This window comes from Phocoena sinus, chromosome 15, assembly GCF_008692025.1.
Source record: "Phocoena sinus isolate mPhoSin1 chromosome 15, mPhoSin1.pri, whole genome shotgun sequence".
Taxonomy (NCBI): Eukaryota; Metazoa; Chordata; class Mammalia; order Artiodactyla; family Phocoenidae; genus Phocoena; species Phocoena sinus.
This window is the reverse complement of record NC_045777.1, coordinates 51,709,067-51,727,831: the sequence shown is the minus strand read 5'-3', so window position 1 is coordinate 51,727,831 and position 18,765 is coordinate 51,709,067. Positions and strand designations below refer to the sequence as shown.

At 58.7% G+C, this 18,765-nt stretch overlaps 2 protein-coding genes across 2 annotated transcripts; both read right to left on the bottom strand.

The window, feature by feature from the left end:
* Positions 1 to 77: 77 nt before the first annotated feature.
* Positions 78 to 6,943, bottom strand: AMDHD2 (amidohydrolase domain containing 2). Its single transcript, XM_032606927.1, has 11 exons — positions 6,782 to 6,943; positions 6,559 to 6,695; positions 6,339 to 6,478; positions 2,996 to 3,050; positions 2,603 to 2,815; positions 2,431 to 2,519; positions 2,207 to 2,351; positions 2,025 to 2,132; positions 1,791 to 1,859; positions 680 to 781; positions 78 to 304 (listed from the first exon to the last, which is right to left on the bottom strand). Exons 1-11 carry the CDS (start codon positions 6,862 to 6,864, stop codon positions 216 to 218), a joined length of 1,230 nt encoding a protein of 409 aa, XP_032462818.1. The 5' UTR covers positions 6,865 to 6,943; the 3' UTR covers positions 78 to 215.
* Positions 6,944 to 7,099: 156 nt separating this feature from the next.
* Positions 7,100 to 12,965, bottom strand: ATP6V0C (ATPase H+ transporting V0 subunit c). The gene is made up of 3 exons (XM_032605988.1): positions 12,745 to 12,965; positions 8,007 to 8,190; positions 7,100 to 7,857 (listed from the first exon to the last, which is right to left on the bottom strand). Exons 1-3 carry the CDS (start codon positions 12,821 to 12,823, stop codon positions 7,653 to 7,655), a joined length of 468 nt encoding a protein of 155 aa, XP_032461879.1. The 5' UTR covers positions 12,824 to 12,965; the 3' UTR covers positions 7,100 to 7,652.
* Between the last annotated feature and the right edge of the window lie 5,800 nt (positions 12,966 to 18,765).

Below are 18,765 nucleotides of genomic sequence, written 5' to 3'. Positions count from 1 at the left end.
CCACCAACAGCCACCAAGGTGAGGACAGAAACAGCAAAAGCCCCGCTTTGAAGCAAAAAACTCAGAGACCAGGCGAGTCCCGATGGGGCACATGTTTATCCAAGCCAGCCGCCTCCGGGTGGAGGCCCCCACCACTCTCTGGAGACCAGTTCCTCGATGGCACAGCCGACAGTGTCCAGCTGGGGTTGGGCATCCCCTCCAGCGGCGGTCCTCAGTCACTGCCTGGCTTCTTCTGCCTGCCACACCAGCTCGCCCGAGATGTAAGTGGCCCGGACGTGGAGAGAGTCATCGAGCACCACAAAGTCTGGGTCAGAGGTGGGTGGTGAGAAGCAGGCAGGGGCAGGGCTGCCACCGTCCCCACCCCAAGGCCCGGGTGCAGGAAACCAAGGCCCGGCACACGACTTGTGCAGGACATCCCGGCCCATCACAGACTGAGGCCCCAGAAGCAAGACTCCGGGCAGCAGAGAACAGCCAACAATGTTCCCGCAGACCCTTGCCTGGCCCGTCTCAGATGCCAGAAGGCCTGGCCTACCGGATGGGAAAGGGGGGCCGGACCGAGGCCACTGGCCAGGCAAAGCCACCTAGGTGAGGGGAAGAGCCCACCTCCTGCCCACCTGCCTCCCTGGCTCTGTCCCAGGCCTCCCAAGAACTCCCAGGCCGCCCCTCATTGGGCGCTGACCTGCATCGGCCCCGAAGTCCAGGGTCCCCTTGTGCTTCTCCAGGCCCAGCAGCTGTGCAGGGTGCAGGGACGCAGCCTCCAGGGCAGACTCCACGCTGCAGCCTGCTCAGGGAGCACAAATGGGTGACTACCCCCAACCTCTGGCTGGCTCTGCCATTTGACTTCAGGGCAGGCAGGGCCGGGGGTGGGGGCGCAGCGGCAGAGCACCGAGTTCTGGGTGGCCTCATGATGCCTGGGGTCCTCCTTTCTGGAGGGGTGCTTTTCTTGGAAGCCAAGGGGAGGGGCCTGCAGACATTTGGGTCTAGAGCATTTTGTCAGTGAGGTCCCTGCAGGGCTGGGATGGGTGAGTGGCAGGAAGAGGGTACCCAGCAGGGTTCCCCCCCCCAGCCCCAGAGCTCCAAATCCTAAGGTCACACCCCAGGACTCCGCAGCAGGGTGACGAGGCCCTCCCCTCCCCCCAACCTGAGGATACTGCTGGGTACCCCAATTCTCTCCATCCTCTGCTTCACCCCCCAAGCCAAGCCAACAGCTGTCTGTGCCTCCCAATTCGTCTCCCTGTGGCTCCAAACAGCACCTTGGACCACGGTGCCCCCCACCCCCACATGGCACCCTGCATGACATCCCAGCCCCAAGGCACTGCCAAGAGCCCCACAGGGCCTGGCCCACCACAGCCTCTGCCAGACACACCCTCCTCACCTCCCCAAGAACATGCCAACCCCATTGAGAGGCCCCCGAGCAGCCCAACCCTGGAGCCTGGAGTGCTGCCCCCACCCCACTGCCCTCCACAGCTCTGCACCTGCCAATCCTGCAGTCCCACAGGCCCCAGGCCAAGGCCCTGCCCTCGGGTGCCGTGGCTTCAGTGCCTGTCACTGTGGGTTCCAGCCATCCGCTTGCTCGCAGCCCTCTCCCTCTGCCATGAGCTCCTGCAGGCGGGACCTTGGCCACATTCCTAGTGCCCATCCCCTGGGGACCCCACCAGATGCAGACAGGCCCTGGTGGTCCCCACTCTTCCCTCCAGCTACTCCCAGATGTAGCCTCTGCCCCAGCACACACACTTACACACACACGCGCGCACACACACATGCGGCACACGCACCCCAGCCTCACTAACCTGTGGCCTGCAGGAAATGCCGGACGCAGGTATCCATTGGGGCTATGCTGCCACTCAGTGTGTTGGTGCCTTGAGAGCAGAAAGGGCAGGTTCTGGGGAGGCCAAGGGTACCAGGCACATTGGGCCACCCGAGGGCCCAGTGGGTCGGCAGGGGACACCCAGGTTCTTATATCCCACCAGAGAGGCTGAGAGACTATCCTCACTCCGGCAGTCTTCGGGACAGGGGTCACTCACCTGCCACATAGGCTGTCAGGCCATCCACCTCCACCTCCTGCTGCCCCAGCGTGTGACGGCCATTGCCCAAGCCCAGGGCAGGGACAGCATCAGTGACCAGCACCAGCCCTGCAAGGGGAAGGGGCCTCAGGAGCTGCCCGGCCTGGTCTTCCTACTGGCTCCCACCCTGTATGGCCGCTCACCCTCGGGGTGGGCCCGGTGGGCGATGCGCAGGGCGGCAGGGTTGGTGTGTATGCCGTCAGCAATCATCCCGTAGAAGATGTGGCGGCCCAGGGGCAGCCGATCACTGGTCAGGAGCCCCACGATGCCTGGGTCACGGTGGTGGAACTGGGCAGGGGCAGGCGGGGGGCGCTGAGCAACAGCAGGACCCCTGCACCCTCCCGCCAGGAGCTGGGGTGGCACTCACAGGCAGCATGGCGTTGAAGAGGTGGGTGATGAAGGTGGCCCCGCTCTGCACGGCTTCCTCCGCAGTGCCCAGGTCAGCTACTGAGTGCCCTGTGGCGACCCAGACTCAGACTCGGCACCCAGCCCAGGACTCCGGGTGGGCTGGCCCCCAAGGTGATGACACACCCCCTTACCTAGGGACACGCAGATGCCAAGGGCCGTCAATGCCCTGATCACCTCGTGGCTGCGGCCCAACTCGGGGGCCAGTGTCACGATGCGGACGTTGTCCAGGCCCCCATAGGTGGCCAGCAAGTCTTGGAAAGCGTTGGCCTCAAAGGAACGCAGGTGGGCCTCGGGGTGTGCACCCCGCTTCTCGTGGCTGATGAATGGGCCCTCCAGGTGCACTCCTGGGGGGAGGGGAGGGGATGGGATGGTTCCAGCAGGCCCCCTGCCCTGCAGCCCCCACCCTGGCCCCTCTTGCCCGCCCGCCCTCCCTCCCCAGTTGGGCATCTGGAAGGCAAGGGGTTGCCAACAGGTCCCCAAGGAGCCTCCCAGAGTAGGGGTGGGGAGAGGGGTCAGCCACTCACCGAGGACCCCTGCCCCATGGGGACCACCACTCTTCACGGGGATCTGAGGAAGGACCTGGGGGGAACCAGCTGTTAAAGCCCTGCCCCCCACGGCCCAGCACCCAGAGGTCACAGCCCAGTCAAGGTCAGAGGTCAGAGTTCAGAGCCCAGCCCCTGCTGGCCTTCCCTCAGGTGTTAGAAGATGGTCGAAAGCCCCAACCACGGGAAAGCACAGCACATCAAGAAATGACAGGTGGGCTTCCCTGGTGGCGCAGTGGTTGAGAGTCCGCCTGCCGATGCAGGGAACATGGGTTCGTGTCCCGGTCCGGGAAGATCCCACATGCTGCCGAGCGGCTGGGCCCGTGAGCCATGGCCGCTGAGCCTGCGCGTCTGGAGCCTGTGCTCAGTAACTGGAGAGGCCGCAAAAGTGAGAGGCCCGCGTACCGCAAAAAAAAAAAAAAAAAAAAAAAAAAAAAAGAAAGAAATGACAGGTGCTCAGGGATGCAAACCTGCCCTGCCTGAGAGGACCTAGAGGCGGGGAGACAGCTCCCAAGCAGGGGGCAGGTACATGGCACCAAGGCCCTCAAGGGCCCCGTCAGACAGCAGCTAGGACACAGCGGGCTGCACACCAAAGGGTCTGGACCTAGACAGGATGACCAGCCTGGCCTCGCTGAACTGCAGGCCCAGGAAGCAGGGCTGACGCAGGAGGAGGGCACGCAGTCCAGGCAGAGCAAGGGGCAGAAGCAGGGCTTGGTGGCCGGAGAGCTCAGGCACCGATGGCGCAGCCACACTGTGCCCGGATCTAGACACCAGAGGCAAAGTCACTTGTGTGACTCTCTGGGGAGAATGGGGGGCTGGAGGGCAGGAGATGGGCCTGAAAGGGCTAACAGAAAGCTAACTCTTATCTTTCCTGGTGGAAAGCAACATTTACGCTGCCCTAAACCAAAAAGTTGAGCAGGAGTACTAGCACATTTTCTAGAGATATGGGGGCAAATTCCAAGGGTCAGCTGAGTTGAAAGTGATTACCTCTAGGTGGGAACTGGTGGGAACAAAGGGCTGCTGTTTTTCCTAACAAGCCGTGTGATTCACGTAAGTTCACTAAAGGGTTAAAAAATTAAAATTAAAAAAAGAAATAATGGCTGCATTTTTCTAGAACAGAGTTTTAAAAGGGAATGCTAGAAAGCACTGAGTAGACAAAACAGTCTGGAGATGAAGGGAATGAGGCACGTTCAAGGCAGGAAAGCAGTGGAAAAGGTGAAAGTGTAGAGGGGCGTGTGGGGCCTGAGGAAAGGGCCTGGCTGCCACCATGAGGAGGTGCCTGATGTTGACTCAGCAGACAATGGACCTGAAGCAGAGAACAACGCGCTCAGACCCTCCTCCTGGAAGGGTAGGAAAGGGCAAGACTGGAGGAGGAGACCCCAGAAAAAGAGCAGGTGGTCTCAGTGGACCTGAAGAACTTCTGACAAAGTAGCAATCTGTTTCCGCCCACTGTGAAACGTCCCTGGAGGGAGATGGGGCAGAACGAAGGGAGGGGCGTGTGTGGGGACATCCAAGTGAACAGTTCTCTAGTTTCTAACGTGATACTGGTATCAAAGTTTTCATATTCAAAGCCCTCCATGATTTCCACCATAAATCAGTTTACTCTATGCCTCCCAAGGCTTTCATCCTGTAAGCATTTATGAAGAGTGACAGGAAGAAAACGTAAGACAGAAGCCCTACTGGCCCAAAACTCCTTCCCCTAGGGAAGAAGCCCCACAGTTCATATCATGATGCTCGAAGGTGCTGCTTGAAATCAGGGGCAGCGGGTGACAGCACGGCATGGGCAGCGCGCAGCAGAGGAGCTACACAGGACGGAGAGAGAGAGGCAGAGGCCTTCCACGCGGAGAGCTTGGGGGCAGAAGAGGGAGCTGCCTCGAATGGCTGAAATGCAGGTGGGGAAGGAATGCTTAGGAGGGTTGGTCAACCCTGCAGGAGGTTGGGGGAAACATGAGTGTTGTGCGGAGCCTGACACCTAGGAAAGGCCACTCTGGCAGGACCCAGGGCTGGGAGAGCAGTTGGGAGACTGGGTTAGGAGTCACTAAGCCTCACTGTTGGGGACCAGGAGAGGGGAGGAGAAAGAAGAGGGGGCAAGAGGGTAGGCATGTTCCTGGATCCTGGGCAGGGAAATTACAGCCTGATGACTGAAAGAGAAAACACAGAACTAGGGGCCAGTTTGCAGCAGGAAAACGAGATTGGTTTTTGACATCTGACTCTGTCGTGAGATATTCGGGGAAATTTCCGGAAAGATGTCCATAGCTGACATTTACCAAGGGCATACTATGAACCAAGCATAGTGCTGAGCGCCCAATCCTAAGAGATGCATTCCGTTATTATTCTTACTTAAGGCTTGAAAAAACTGAGGTTCAGAAACAAATAACGTTGTCCCGAGTCTCCCAGACGATACACAAAGTCAGGGGGCCAGGACCGAACCCAGGTCCACAGCCAACGTCCCCCAGCTCCAGGCTCTGAGTCTGCGTGCACACACCCAGAAGGGGACCCCACAGCAGGCAACACAATCCAGGATCCTGGGATGGATCCTGGTCTGGAGAAAAACTACAAAACTAGAACATAAAAGGTAGACTAAAAGGAAACCGTGTTAATTCCCCAAACTCAAGGACTCCATGGTACTCGAATAAAGGAATACCCGTGCTTTTAAGAAAGGGATAAATACTAAGGAGCAAACACGTATGTTGTGTGCCAGCTACAATTCAGAAATTCAGAGAAACAGAACAATATACAAACAGAGAAAACAAGATCAAATAACATAACGTGGCAAAGAGCAAAACCGGAGAACCTGCGTACAAAGTAAAACTTAAAAGGAAAATGGACCGTGGACAACTGAATCCCAAGACTTGCAGATAAGAAAGAAGTGTGGTGGTGCATGCGGGAGCAGCAGAGGAAGCCTGGGGCAGGCGATGGAGCTTCTTCCTGGAGAGCTGTCCACTGGCACCGCATACCACAGGTCGGTGGTGGGGCATGATCAACTAAGGATGTGGCAATCACAGAGTCCCCAGCAGCCTTAGTCAAGGAGGTGCCTGGAAGCGGCCAGACTGCAGGGTGGGGAGGGCGTATGGCAGGTGGCTGAGGCAGCGAATGCGGAAGCCCATGGGGACAGTCAGACCCGCAGTGGCACACCAGGCGGAGGAACACCTGGATGAGAAAGCCCAGGGGAGGGGACCCCCAAGCCCAGGTGGAGGGAGGCCAGCAGGTGAGGCCAGACTCAAGGGCCAAGGGGTGTTCGTGAGGGAAAGAGATCAGATTTGAAAATTAAGAGGCTGGGTGTTCCTGGGGCCTCCTTCACTGGAGGCTGGGAGCCTGACCTCACCTTGCAATAAACCTCCGGTGGCGAGGTGACCAACGTGGGACAGAAGGAGGTGACTCCGTGCGGCAGGATCCTCCGGGCCACCAGGGCGACTCCCGAACCCACGTCCTCTGTGGCCTGAGAGAAGTCAACGCCAAACCCACCTGCAGTACAGACAAGAAGGGATCACACGGTGCTCAGAGCTCCTCCTCTGGGTCCCCGCCCCGCGGGCTCCGGACCCCACCGTTGATCTGCACGTCGATGAAGCCGGGCGCTAGGATGCAGCCCCCGCAGTCCCTCTGCTCGTCAGCCACGCGCCGCTCCTCAAAGAACAGCTTCTCTGGGTCCAGAATGCGGCCCCCGCGCACCCACAGATCCTCCCTGCGCACAGAGCGGGGCGGAGGTTCGCATCACCGGCCCCGGAGCCCACCAGGGCAGCCCCGGCCCCGGCCCCGGCCCGCGCCCACCTGAGCAGCGCCCGGCCCCGCAGGATGCGACAGTTGGTGAACTGGATCACCGGGGCCCGCGCCGCGCCCTGCCCGCCGCGCATCCTGAGCCCAACCAAGCGGCAGGCGCCGGATTCCGCGCCGAGTTCCGGCCTAGAGCTTGGCCGGGCGCACGTGACCCTCAGCTGAGGCGTGCCCATGTGATCCGGGCACCCACGTGACCAGCGCAGTACACAATGACGCGGTGACGTCTTCCCGGGTGGCCCGGCCCTCGGCCCCTCCCTCCCGGCCCCGCCACCCGCGAGCCCCGGGACCCAACAAGCGACCCACACCCAGGCATCTAGTCACATCCGAGAACTTTATTGGACACGGTTCGGCGCCAGGGCCCAGTGGGCCCAACACACTGCGCCACGGCCCTGGCAGCCAGGGCGGCAGGAGGTGGTTCCATCCAACACGTCTCAGGGCAAACGGTAACCGCACAACGCAACAGTCTACCTAAGATTACTATAGAGTTGGGAGACAGAGGACTGCTCCATAGACGTATGAACAGGTCATATCTTTATAAATAAACATCCAGTGAAGAGAAAATGACAACTCTAATTCATCCTTATACACAGAGCACTCTAGGGCAGATGGGTGGGGGGCGGCCAGAGGCCTGCATCCTCACTGGTCAGGGGCCTGGACCGGGAGTGGTGGGCCCAGATGTCCACGGCACGGGGCGGGCAGGGGCAAGGCTGGGGGCAACAAACAATGGGCACTAGGACACTGCGCATTTACAAGACCAACTACTGGCAGGCAGCTGCCCCGTGCGTGTGTGTGTCAGGCTGTTCGTTCTGGAATGAGGAGAGGGTGGTCTTTACATCATATTCTGTGGCTGGTGGGCCCGGAGAGGCTACTTTGTGGAGAGGATGAGGGCGACGATGAGACCGTAGAGGCCGAGCACCTCGGCGAAGATGAGGATCAGGATCATGCCCACGAATAGCCGGGGCTGCTGGGCAGTGCCCCGCACGCCGGCGTCCCCCACGATGCCGATGGCAAAGCCAGCTGCCAGCCCACTCAGGCCCACGCTCAGGCCAGCGCCCAGTTGAAGGAAACTCCTGGGGGAGAGAATACACAGGATGGATGTTAGCCAACAGCCAGGGAAGGCAGCAGGCATGGGTCACCAGCCATCCACCCAGGACCCCTCCTGGCTCCGCACAGTGGCTTTACCCCAGGCAGGGTGTAGGGAGAGCAACCCAGGCCTCACCTGTAGAGACTGATGCCATCATTCAGGGAGTTGGCAATGAGGACTGCCACCACCAGGCCATAGATTGCGATGATACCGGCCATGACCACCGGGATGATGGACTTCATGATCAGCTCCGGCCGCATGACAGACATGGCTGCGATGCCGGTGCCACTCTTGGCTGTGCCATAGGCAGCACCCAGGGCTGAGGGGGAGAAGATGAGGTGAGCCCAGAGCACCTGTGGCCAGGACCCTGGGGGCAGCTTTTGGCATACTCGAAGGCCAACGCAAGTTATCACCGGCAAGGGGCAAGACGAAAGTGGCACTCAGCCAGGAGCAGGTGGCTTTCAGAGGAACAGCCACAGCTGGGCACTCAAGGAACCCACGGTATGGGTTCCTCCACCAGATACCCTCATGGCTGTCTGGCCCATATGGGCTCCTGCTTTCCTGTGAAATCCCAACCCAGGCTCAACAGCACTCCCCATGCCTGCTACATAGATCCCATGCTTCCATGGAGCCTCAGACCTAAAAGGGGGAGCTGTGACAGGCTGCCCTGTCACGTGGGGAAACAGGCAGCTGGGCACAGAAGCCTTGCAGATTCTGGGCACCTTTTGTCCCACCAGGCACTCTCCCACGTCAGGAAAGGCCTGGAAAAGCACGAGCTATGTCAACAGCCCAGATGTTGAGCCCGAGTCAGCCCACAAGCCCTGGAACTAAGTGCAGAGACAACACACTGGAAGAGCCACTGCAGTGCAGGGTCAGGGGAAGCTGGCCTGGCAATTCTCGTCCTCTCAGGCCAGAGGTTCGCCCACTCCCCACCCTGCCCACCACACTTCCCACAACTCCCAGCCCAGGGACACGCTGCAGCAAGGGCTAGTGTGTCTGTCAACAGGCTGAATGCTCTGCCAGAAAAGGCAGCTCTCGGCACCCTCAGCCACAGAGCAGGCCAGGACCCTTTAGTTCAGGGAGAATTCTCTCTGAACCACCAGAGACAGGGCAAGTCAAAGAGAGGACAGGGTACAGGAAAGACAGTGGGCTGTGAAGCCATCACCCAGGCCAACCCCAAGGCCCCTGCAGACCTGTGAGAAGCCTAGCTTGTGCTGAGGCCTCTGGTACTGGGGTGGGGGGGAGGCTCTAGGCACTGCAGGACTCCTGTCTCCCCTGCCACTATCCCTCCTCCCTCTTCCCAGGGTGGGCTGCCTTCCTGAAAGCCCCTCTTCTCCTGGCCTGTCTTCCAAGCCTAGGAAAAACGTTTGCAAGTACAACAGAGAACCACAGGGGCCCAGGCAGCTGTCCTGACTCCAGTCGCCACCCTCGAGGCTCCCAATGTGCGGCTTGAGCAGATGCTGACATGGGTCAGAGGTGGAAGGGGCCAGGACAATCCCAGACATTCCTGTGCATCTTTTTTTTTTTTTTTTTTTTTTTGCGGTACGCGGGCCTCTCACTGTTGCGGAGCACAGGCTCCGGATGCGCAGGCTCAGCCGCTCCGCGGTATGTGGGATCTTCCCAGACCGGGGCACGAACCCGTGTCCCCAGCATCGGCAGGCAGACTCTCAACCACTGTGCCACCAGGGAAGCCCCCTGTGCATCTTTGACTCACCTGTTTGGGCTGTCAAAAGATGACTAATCTGTGCTCATTGCAGAGCAGGGATGAGGTCAGAGGGGCTCTGCCTTCCCAGGGCTCTGAGCCTGATGAAGAGATAGACGCAGCCCCTCCAAGCATGGCAACATGTTCCAGGAAGAGTGGGGAGGTCTGGGGAAAGGTTTCACAAGGGAGGTGACAACTGAGTGGAGGGCTGATAGTGAGTAGGTAGTCACAGAAAGGCGAGGCAAGAGGAAGAAGATTCCAGACCACACAGAGCAGAGACACCAGATAGGGAGCAGAGGGAGGGAGGCAGTGGTGGGGTCAGCAGGACCTTCACTGCTTCCCCTCCACACCCCCGACATCCAGCCTTCAGGTGCCAATCTTCACCAAGCTGCTCGTGGAGCAACAGTGCATTTTTCAGCCTCCTACCACGGGCCCAGCACCACACCAGGCCAGCGCCAGGGCTCATTACTCAAGGACGAGGACACAGACTGATAGGTGGCACTGGGTGAGACCCCATTACAGGGAAGCCAGCGCCCCAGGCAGTGAGCCCTGCTGCAAGGCTGGAGCGGGTGAGAGTTGGCAAGTGAGCTGGGCCCTTCTCTGTAGAGTGCAGCATGGAGATCATGTGGCTGTGCTTCCCCTGGGGGTGGGGAAGCCACAAGAGGAACAAAGGGAAGAAACAAGGATGACCATCAAGAGGGAAAAGCAGCCTGGCCCAGGCTGCTGGGCTGGGAAGACCCTGGATGCCAGCTCCAGAGTCCAAGCCTGAAGGTGCTCCAGATGGAGCAGGGAACAGAAAGAGGAATCAGGACACAGTTCCGTGAACATAGCGCCAAACACCAGTGGCTCACTGGTAGGGAGGAAGTCACAGAAGATATGGAAAAGGAGCAACTGACGGCTCCGTGGAAGACATGATGAAGAAAAAATAAACAAGACTTGGGTCGTAAGTTAAGAAAAAAAGGGAAGCTGGAATGGGTGATGGGGATTGGGAGAGGGAGTGGACCTCATTCAGTCGTAAGAAGCCCAGTCAGCCAAGTGCTAGGCAGGCCAGTGGCAATCTGGGCCAGGAGCAGCGGACAGAGCTTGCACTCACCCTAGCAGCAGCACCTGAGGCCTGAGAACTGTTCAGGAATGCACAAGGAAGTAGACGAAGACAGGCCCTGGAGAAAGGTTCTAGAGAAAGAAATTACGTCAGAGCCTGGCCCAACTGACCAAGTAAGAAGCTAGCTACTGTAGGGCCACAGTAAGCCCCATGTAGGGAGGGGAGCAGGAGTGAAGCTGCATACGAGCCAACCAGAACGGGTGGCCCCAATTCCCAGGAGCCTGGGGCAAGCAAAATACCTCTGGACCAGTGATACCCTGTCTCAGTAACTTCCAAAGACCTGCTGGTCAGGCTCTATTCAAAAGTACCAAGTAAGTTCTAGAAGGACAGGAAGAGAGGCACCTGGTGACCAGAAGGAGGCCAGGAGCTGGATATGGAAAAAGGGTTCGGGTGTAAACTCTGCCAGATTTCAAGTTCCACATGAGCAGGGTTCTTGTTTTGTTCACCAATGTCCCCCAGTGCCTGGCACATAGTAGGAGCTCAATGGAGAATTGCTGAATGGTCAATGACAGACAATCAACAACCCACAAGTGGCCAGGCACTGGCCCTGGAGGCATTCCGGAGGCAAAGAGCAGAAAAGGGTGAGGGAAAAGGGGGTACAGCAGCCTGCTGGGAGGCACGGGAGAGCAGGCAGCTCTGGAAGATGTGGAAATAGTAGGCGTCGCTTAGGACAAAAGGGGAAGTACAGGCCACTTCTCCCACCACAAATGACCCCTTACTCACACATGATGGCAAGGTCAGGGCCCACTCAGCAGCTTGTGACCGGCAGGCAGGCCCGCCTGGGCAGAGGGAGGCCCCAAGCCCCCACCCCACTAGTGTTTATAGTCAGCAGAGAGTGTTTAGAGTTCAATCCCTCCACATACCTGCATAGGGAGCCTCTCCAGTCCACCACACAGGGTGGGGCAGGGCGAGTCATCAAAGCCCAAAGCCAGACCTACCTCAGAAGGCCTAGACCAGACCAGGCCAGACCAGTCCACAGGGGCTGCAGCTGGGTCAGGACTCACCTCCCTGGGTTCCACATTCCTGGCCGGGCCCAAGTGCTCTTCTCCCAGAAGGGCCCATTTTCATTGAATTTTACACCCCAGGACTGATAAGACCCAACTTCTAAACCAAGGTGCCATCAAAAACCTTGCAAGGCCCCTTCTCCATTCCTAGGGCAGCCCCTCCCAATTCCAGGCCTCAGGGAAAGGGAGAAAGGTCATTCATTCATTCAGGCCTGAATTGAAGACTTCCTTCTATGGAAAAAAAACCAATCCCCTCAACACTGAGGCTTCATGCTACCTCGCTCACCCAGACAAGCGTCTGCAAACGCAGTGCTGAGGCTGGCCTGTCTCCCAGACATCCATACTACACCCTCGGCCTGTCTGACCCACCCCCACCCCCCAACTCCACTCCCACCTCTGGGTCCCTGCCGGCTCTCAAGACCAACCTCTCAACCCAGTTTTTCTAACCAACCCACACCGCCTACAGGGGTATTGGGAAACACCGACAAGCCCTAACCGGAAGCACCTGCCTAGGTGCAGACCCACCTGACCCCCGCCGACGGGCCAGGCCGCCACAAGGGCGAGGGCTGTGGACCACGGCGGGGAGCGCCAGGGCCGGATTCCCCACCTGCGCCGCCCACGGACAGAGTCGGCCCTGTGTCGGGGGATCGTTCTGAGGTGTGATGTCACACCTGCCCGCAGGATGGGGGGGGCGGGTGCGGAGCAGACGCAGGACCGCGAGCCCCCACCCCAGCCTCGCTCCCGCCTCTCCAGGGGCTAAGATGGCAGCGGCGCCGCCGCCCCACCCCCGCACCGACACGACCGGCTGGCCGCGGGCCAGCCGGGGACCCCCGGGAGACCCTGGGACCCACACCGGGACCTAGCCCGCATGCCCTGCCCTCCAGACACCCGACGGCCCCCTGCAGCCCTCAAGGCCCCGGCCCAGGCCTGCAGTCACGTGAGACCCGGGACCCTCAACAGCTCGAAATTACGTCACAGTGACGTCACACGCCGAACCCCGGAGAGCAGCAGGCACGAGCCCCGCGCGCCCCCCGCCTCCCGGGTCCCTCCTGCCACGGCGCTCACCGCTGAAGACCATGGCGGCCGAGGCGCCCATGACCGCGAAAAAGGAAGCGTACTCGGGGCCGCTCTTGGCCTCGGACATGTCTGCGGTGAGGCGGGGGCGAGGTCGGGCCGGGCGCTGCGAGCACCGAGCTGTACCAAGCGAGCAATCAGGCGGCTGGGAAAGCGATCCCGGCCGTCAGCCGCTGCGCTCTAAATACCAGCACCGCAGAACAAAATGGCGGCCGTGGCCGCGTCACATGACCCGGGCCCCGCCCCTGCGGGCCATACCACTTAGCGCCGGTAGGGGGCGTCATGGCCCCGGGACGCCCCCTAGCGGCCCGCTGACGCCCACGCACTGTGTTGTCGCCTTGCCGGCCTGGACCTCTGCGCCCCGCCCCACCTCGGCCTCCTCAGGTGCGCTGTCGGGCGCCGCCGGCCTCTCGAACCCTGCGGCGTTGGGCCCGTCCGGTCTCCGGGCCGGGGCGGGGCGGTGGCGCGCCATATTAGCATATGGGGCGGGGCTCGAGGGGTCCCACCTCCTCTGCGGCTGCGCGGCACTATTCGGTGTTCGCTTCCGAGCGTCGTTTTTCTTTGCGTTCTCAGTGTGCAGGCTGGCCGAGGAGTTCTCACGGCCCAGCCCGCGGGGACCCAGAACTGCCGTCTACCCCGAACGTCCTTATACTTCCTGGGGTGATCTGAGAGTCCAAGCAGGCGGAGCCGAAATCCTGTGTCTCCCGTTGCCCCCCACCCCCACCCCGCCGAAACCGTCCCCAGACTCTTCCAGACCCACCAGGCCCCGACCCAGCAATTGGTGATTTCTCCCCTGGCTTCCGAGGAAGAGGAGCCCCCTCCCCCGTGTCTGTTCCCTCCTTTGCATCAGGGACCCAGACTACGGTTGGAGGGGTTGTCTCTGCCCCTCAAAATGTAAGCACGACTGGTTTGAAGCCCTGTCAGTGTTGCAACCTGTGAAGGCTTCCCCGGATTTCTACATCTTCTGGGGTTCCTATCCTGCCTGTTCCCACACAAAGCCCGCAAATGCAGGGCTGCCCTTATTTCTGGAGCAGCAGTAAGTGGTTCCCTCTCAGCCCAGCAGGCAGCCTGGCCTGGGACTGGCCCCACCCTGATGATTCCATGTGACCATCCTGGCACCCCAACTGGCTGCCTTATCTCTGCCCACCAGCTCTGGTTCCCTTTGCCTTTTTGTCCCATCCATTTCAGGAGCCCTGGGTAGCTGCCATCTGGTCCTGGGTCTCCCTTGAGCCCCAAGCCCTCGTCCCAGCGTTAAAGCACTTTCCCTGAACAGCCTGAGCGGTAGCTGTCATCAGCCTTCTCCATGTGGGTGGTGGGGTCACCTCCCCTGGCCTGGCCCTACCACTGGACTCTCAAACCCACCTTCCATGACAGGAACCCCCCTCACAGCCTCTTCTCGGTGAGGCTGAGTTTGCCCCCCTCTGAACTTGCAGCCCTCAAAGTGCCATGTCTGTCGTGTTTCAAAAGAGAGGAGGCCACCATTCTGCTAGAGCCCTCCCCACCACCCTCTGCCACCTGACCAACTTCTGGAAAGAGGAATCTTCACTCAGCAACTCCACCTCCTCCCCAGCTCCTTGTCCTTGCCAAGGTTGCTGGTGACCGCCATTTCTCTAAGCTGAGGAACATTCATCAGGCTCTCTGAATGGGCCTCTCTGCTGCCGCGGCCTGCTGCCCACTTCTCCACACCCCACTCTCTCCAGTTCACCACCATCTGCCCTGACGCCCTCATTCCTTCCTGGAGTCACAAGGAGGAGCAAGGACGGACCCAAGCCCTGAAGCCTCAGCTTCACTGCAGGTCCCGGGTGTTCCCAGGGCTCCCCCTGCCCTGCCCTACCCTGGGTGATCACCTGCACCTTTCCAGACCTGAAGCTGTCCGAGCAAGTGAATGCCCAAGTGTCTGCCCCAGGCCCAGTCCCCATAATTACAGGCGCTCAGGGTCCAGGGCCCGGGGAGCCCAGACCAGGGAGCTGTCACTGGCTGGGGGGCGGGGAGGCTGCATGCAGGGGCAGAATTCAGACTAAGGAAAAGAGATACAGGACAGCCCCCCTCGGGAAGCTGCACAGCCAAAAGCACAGTGGTGGCAAAGCACACAAACCCCAGCACAGCTGAAGTCCTGAGGCTGGGAGGTCAGGGATACAGTTCCCCCCTCAGGCTCAGAGGGCAGGTCGGCTTTGCTCACCGTCCTCTAGTTTTCTGCCGAAGTTCTGGTGTGAGAAGTCACAGCAGGTCTCCAGTGGGGCTGTGCTGACACCTCAAACCAGCATGTCTCAAACTGAACTCACCTCCCGGCGTATCACCACCAGCTTCCACTTGGTTGTTTCCATTTCCGGCAAGAGGCACAGCCATCAGCCACTGCCACACCAGCAGCCCTCGAGTCACAGCTCCCTCTTCATTACTCACCAGGCCCCGAGATTCTGTGGCTTCCCAGCTCTCAGCTCTGCCCCTGCCTCACTGCTGCTGCTGCCCCTGAGGCAGGTGTTTACTTCTGGCCTGGGTCTTCTCACAGCCTCCAACCTGGTCTGCCTGTCCAGTCTTCCTCACCCTGTCACCATGGGAGCTTCCTAACTGGTACATCTGACCAGTCAGTCTGGTCCCGGAATCCTTCAATGTCCCTCTAAACATTTGGGGGCATTATCTAATCCTCATAATGATCCTTTGAGGAAGATATAACCATTACCCTCATTTTGTGGATGAAACAGGCCTAGGAAGGTTTAGTACCTTGCCCAGGGTTAGCCGGCTAGCGAGTAGTGGAATTGAAACTCAAACTCCACAGGCTGAGCCTAGCCTGTGCGGCTTACTACACCTCCTGCTTCCTGCATAGGAGATCAGGGAGTGTCTGGTAACCAGTGACAGGGACAGGAGAGACCCAGGTCACCTTCCCCTTGGCCTCCCAGCATCAGGCAGGGCCCGGGGATGGGGTGGGCCAGGGGATGTGTAAGGGAATGGCCAGGGACACACACCTCTGCCTTCTCCCTCACAGTTGTGCAGCCCCTGGAGTGAAATCACAGTGTCAAAAGCCCCTGGCCTGTCACTGTGCAGGTGGGAATTTCCAGGAATAAAGAAGGAGGGGCTTTGGGAAACTCAAGCCAGAGACCCCAATAGGGAGAGGTATAGAGAGATGCAGGGTGAGGTCCCAACTTCCCCGAGGGTTCTAACGGGGATGAACAGGCCCATTGTCTGGACTGAAAGATGGTGGGAAAGAGAAATCTAATGGCACTTTGCAGAGACCTCAGGGAAGGAGGAGATGGCTGGGGAGATGGAGACCACGAATAAAGTGACAAAGGGCCTCGAATGATTAGAATTGGAATCCTGAGGAAGCCATTTCAAAGAAGAGAGAGTCCTGCAGCCTGACATGGCAGTCTTATCAAGAATATCAGGAAACTGCAGACAAGGTGTCCAAGCAGAGCATCTCCTCCCAGCGGACAGTCCCATTCTTCCGAGTAGCCATGAAGACATACCATAGGGTGTGATGCTCGGAGAGGGCACCAGGCTCTCTTGACTTGACTAGATAAGAGCTAAGTGTGGCCCAGGCAAGGCTGGGAGGAGATGGAACAAAAAATATAGTTGCAATATCAGAGGGGGAAGGGGCGGGATGCATAAAGATGACTTTTTGGTATAATTAAAATAATTGGAGCTTACAAAAAGATACAAGGTTTTTTTTAAAAAATAAAAAATGTCTATGTACAAGCAGGACAGGGGCACAGCCGGGGCAGCCAGTCCTGCAGGGGAGACTGTGTTTTCCTGAGTGGCTCCAGCTGGATGTCAGGCCCTGAGAGAGGCAAGAGGTGGAGGACTGGGGTGATCCCAGAGATGGAGCAGCCCCCCACTTCCCACTGACCCCAACTCTGAGGGCTGATGAGAAAGGGCCTGATTGATTCTCTCTCTTTTTTTTTTTTTGGCCAAGCAGAGCTGCTTGTGGGATCTTAGTTCCCTGACCAAGGATTAAACCCGGGCCCCCTGAGGTGGAAGCGCGTAGGCTTTACCACTGGACTGTCAGGAAATTCCCAGCCTGACTGATTCTTAAAACTCTTTGAGAACTGGCAGCAGGCAGGAAGCCCAGGGGCTGGCCCCGACGGCCAGGGGGCAGTGTGTGACTCTCCCTGGGCCAGTCAGAGGAAGGAAGGGGGAATCCTATGGGTTTACAGTAAACCAGGGCCAGGCGCCGGGCCTGGCACAGGGAGCAAGCTCTCAGAAAGTGTGCTGGATGAATCCTCAGCCCTGGTGGGCACCATCGGCCCTGGTCTGGGCTCAGCACCCTGAAGGCCAGTATGACCTCCCTCCACTCCAACAGTCAGCCTTCAACTCTAAGCCACTCGTCTGGCACTTATTGAGCATCTACCGAGTGCGGGCACTGAGCTAGGCTCTGAGGATACAAGATTGAGGAAGACAGCTCCTACCCTACCTGGGAGGGCTGGACTCAAGGACAATGACATCCCAGTGCCAAATCAGCTACAAAGGAGGGAGGAGCCTGGAAAGCTCAGATGGCCCCCAGCAGGTGATCTCTAAATGAGGGCTTAAAAGATGAAGAGAGGGACTTTCCTGGTGTTCCAGTGGCTGAGACCACACTCCCAATGCAGGGGGCCCGGGTTCAATACCTGGTCAGGGAATTCTGTATGCTGCAACTAAAACTAAAGAGCCCACGTGCTGCAGCTAAGACCTAGCACAGACTAAATAAATAAATATATATATTTTAAAGATGAAGAGGGTTTTAAAATATATATTTTTTATTTATTTGGCTGCTCCGGGTCTTAGTTGCAGCATGCGGGATCTTCTTTGCCGCGTGTGGAATCTTTTATTTGTGGCATGTGGGATCTAGTTCCCTGACCAGGGATCGAACCCGGGACCCCTGCATTGGGAGCATGGAGTCTTAACTGCTGGACAACCAGGGAAGTCCCAAAAGATAAAGAGGGTTTGAGCAGGGGAGAGACAGGATCCTGTTTGTGCTTAAATTACAGACCATCCACACCACAGAAAGTTGGGCAGCCGTTGATGAGATGGAAGCAGGTGGATGACCCCTGAGATGCAGTTAAGTGACAGGCAGCAGGGTGGGGAGAGTGCACAGGTGGGTTACCTGAAGTGCACAGACCCTGCTGACAGCGGTGGGTGCCCGAGACCAGACTGGGAGGGAGACCTCCCCCTGTGGATATTCCCGTACTGTATTGATTTTCTACGAGGTGCATATTTTACCTTTAAAAAAAACGAGAGACAGGGAGAAATGCAGAGCAAGTGCTTAAATGAGTTTCCTTATGGAGTGATAAAAATGTCATGGAACTAGATAGCAGTGGTGGTTGCACAGCACTGCGATGGCACTAAGGGCCACTGCATTGCTCACTTTGAATTTAACCATTTGAATGTTTAAAAGGACAATAAAACAAAGCATTTCCATGGCTGGCTACAGATGGGAACACAAGCTGAGATACGATTACCCTGGACCAGGCCCAAAAAGGGGCCCACGTGAGGTGGTGCTGGGAGGAGAGAGGTAGCCCAGGCTGGTGGAGCTCTGGGCAGACACCGTGGCCACCACAGCTGGCCCAGCCTGAGGGAGGCAGGCCTCCGAAATGTTGGAGGATATAGGCCTGCATCCCTACCTCCCCTATGGGGGCCTTCTCCATCCCCCCACCCAGGGAACGCATCTTGCCCAATTCTGGCCCGGGTCACAGTGTCCTTTTTTTTTTGGGGGGGGGTGCTGTGTTGGGTCTTCGTTACTGTGTGCAGGCTTTCTGTAGTTGCGGAGAGCGGGGGCTACTCTTCATTGCGGTGGCTTCTCTCGCTGCGGAGCACGGTCTCTAGGCGCATGGGCTTCAGTAGTTGTGGCTCGTGGGCTCTAGAGTGCAGGCTCAGTAGTTGTGGCTCACGGGCTTAGTTGTTCTGTGGCATGTGGGATCTTCCTGGACCAGGGCTCGAACCCATGTCCCCTTCACTGGCAGGTAGGTTCTTAACCACTGTGCCACCAGGGAAGTCCCAGGGTCACAGTGTCTTAATGTCAACGATAAGATGGGCCTAAGCCCACTT

Excerpts from the sequence above, each read along its gene's own strand:
- AMDHD2 (XM_032606927.1), bottom strand. The coding sequence starts at position 6,864 with ATGCGCGGCGGGCAGGGCGCGGCGCGGGCCCCGGTGATCCAGTTCACC. Across the intron at positions 6,696-6,781 it reads CGGGGCCGGGCGCTGCTCAG|GGAGGATCTGTGGGTGCGCG; the intron begins GTGGGCGCGGGC and ends CTCTGTGCGCAG. Across the intron at positions 2,133-2,206 it reads CCACCGGGCCCACCCCGAGG|GGCTGGTGCTGGTCACTGAT; the intron begins GTGAGCGGCCAT and ends TTCCCCTTGCAG.
- ATP6V0C (XM_032605988.1), bottom strand. The coding sequence starts at position 12,823 with ATGTCCGAGGCCAAGAGCGGCCCCGAGTACGCTTCCTTTTTCGCGGTC. Across the intron at positions 8,191-12,744 it reads GGCCGCCATGGTCTTCAGCG|CCCTGGGTGCTGCCTATGGC; the intron begins GTGAGCGCCGTG and ends TCTCCCCCTCAG. Across the intron at positions 7,858-8,006 it reads GATGGCATCAGTCTCTACAG|GAGTTTCCTTCAACTGGGCG; the intron begins GTGAGGCCTGGG and ends TCTCTCCCCCAG.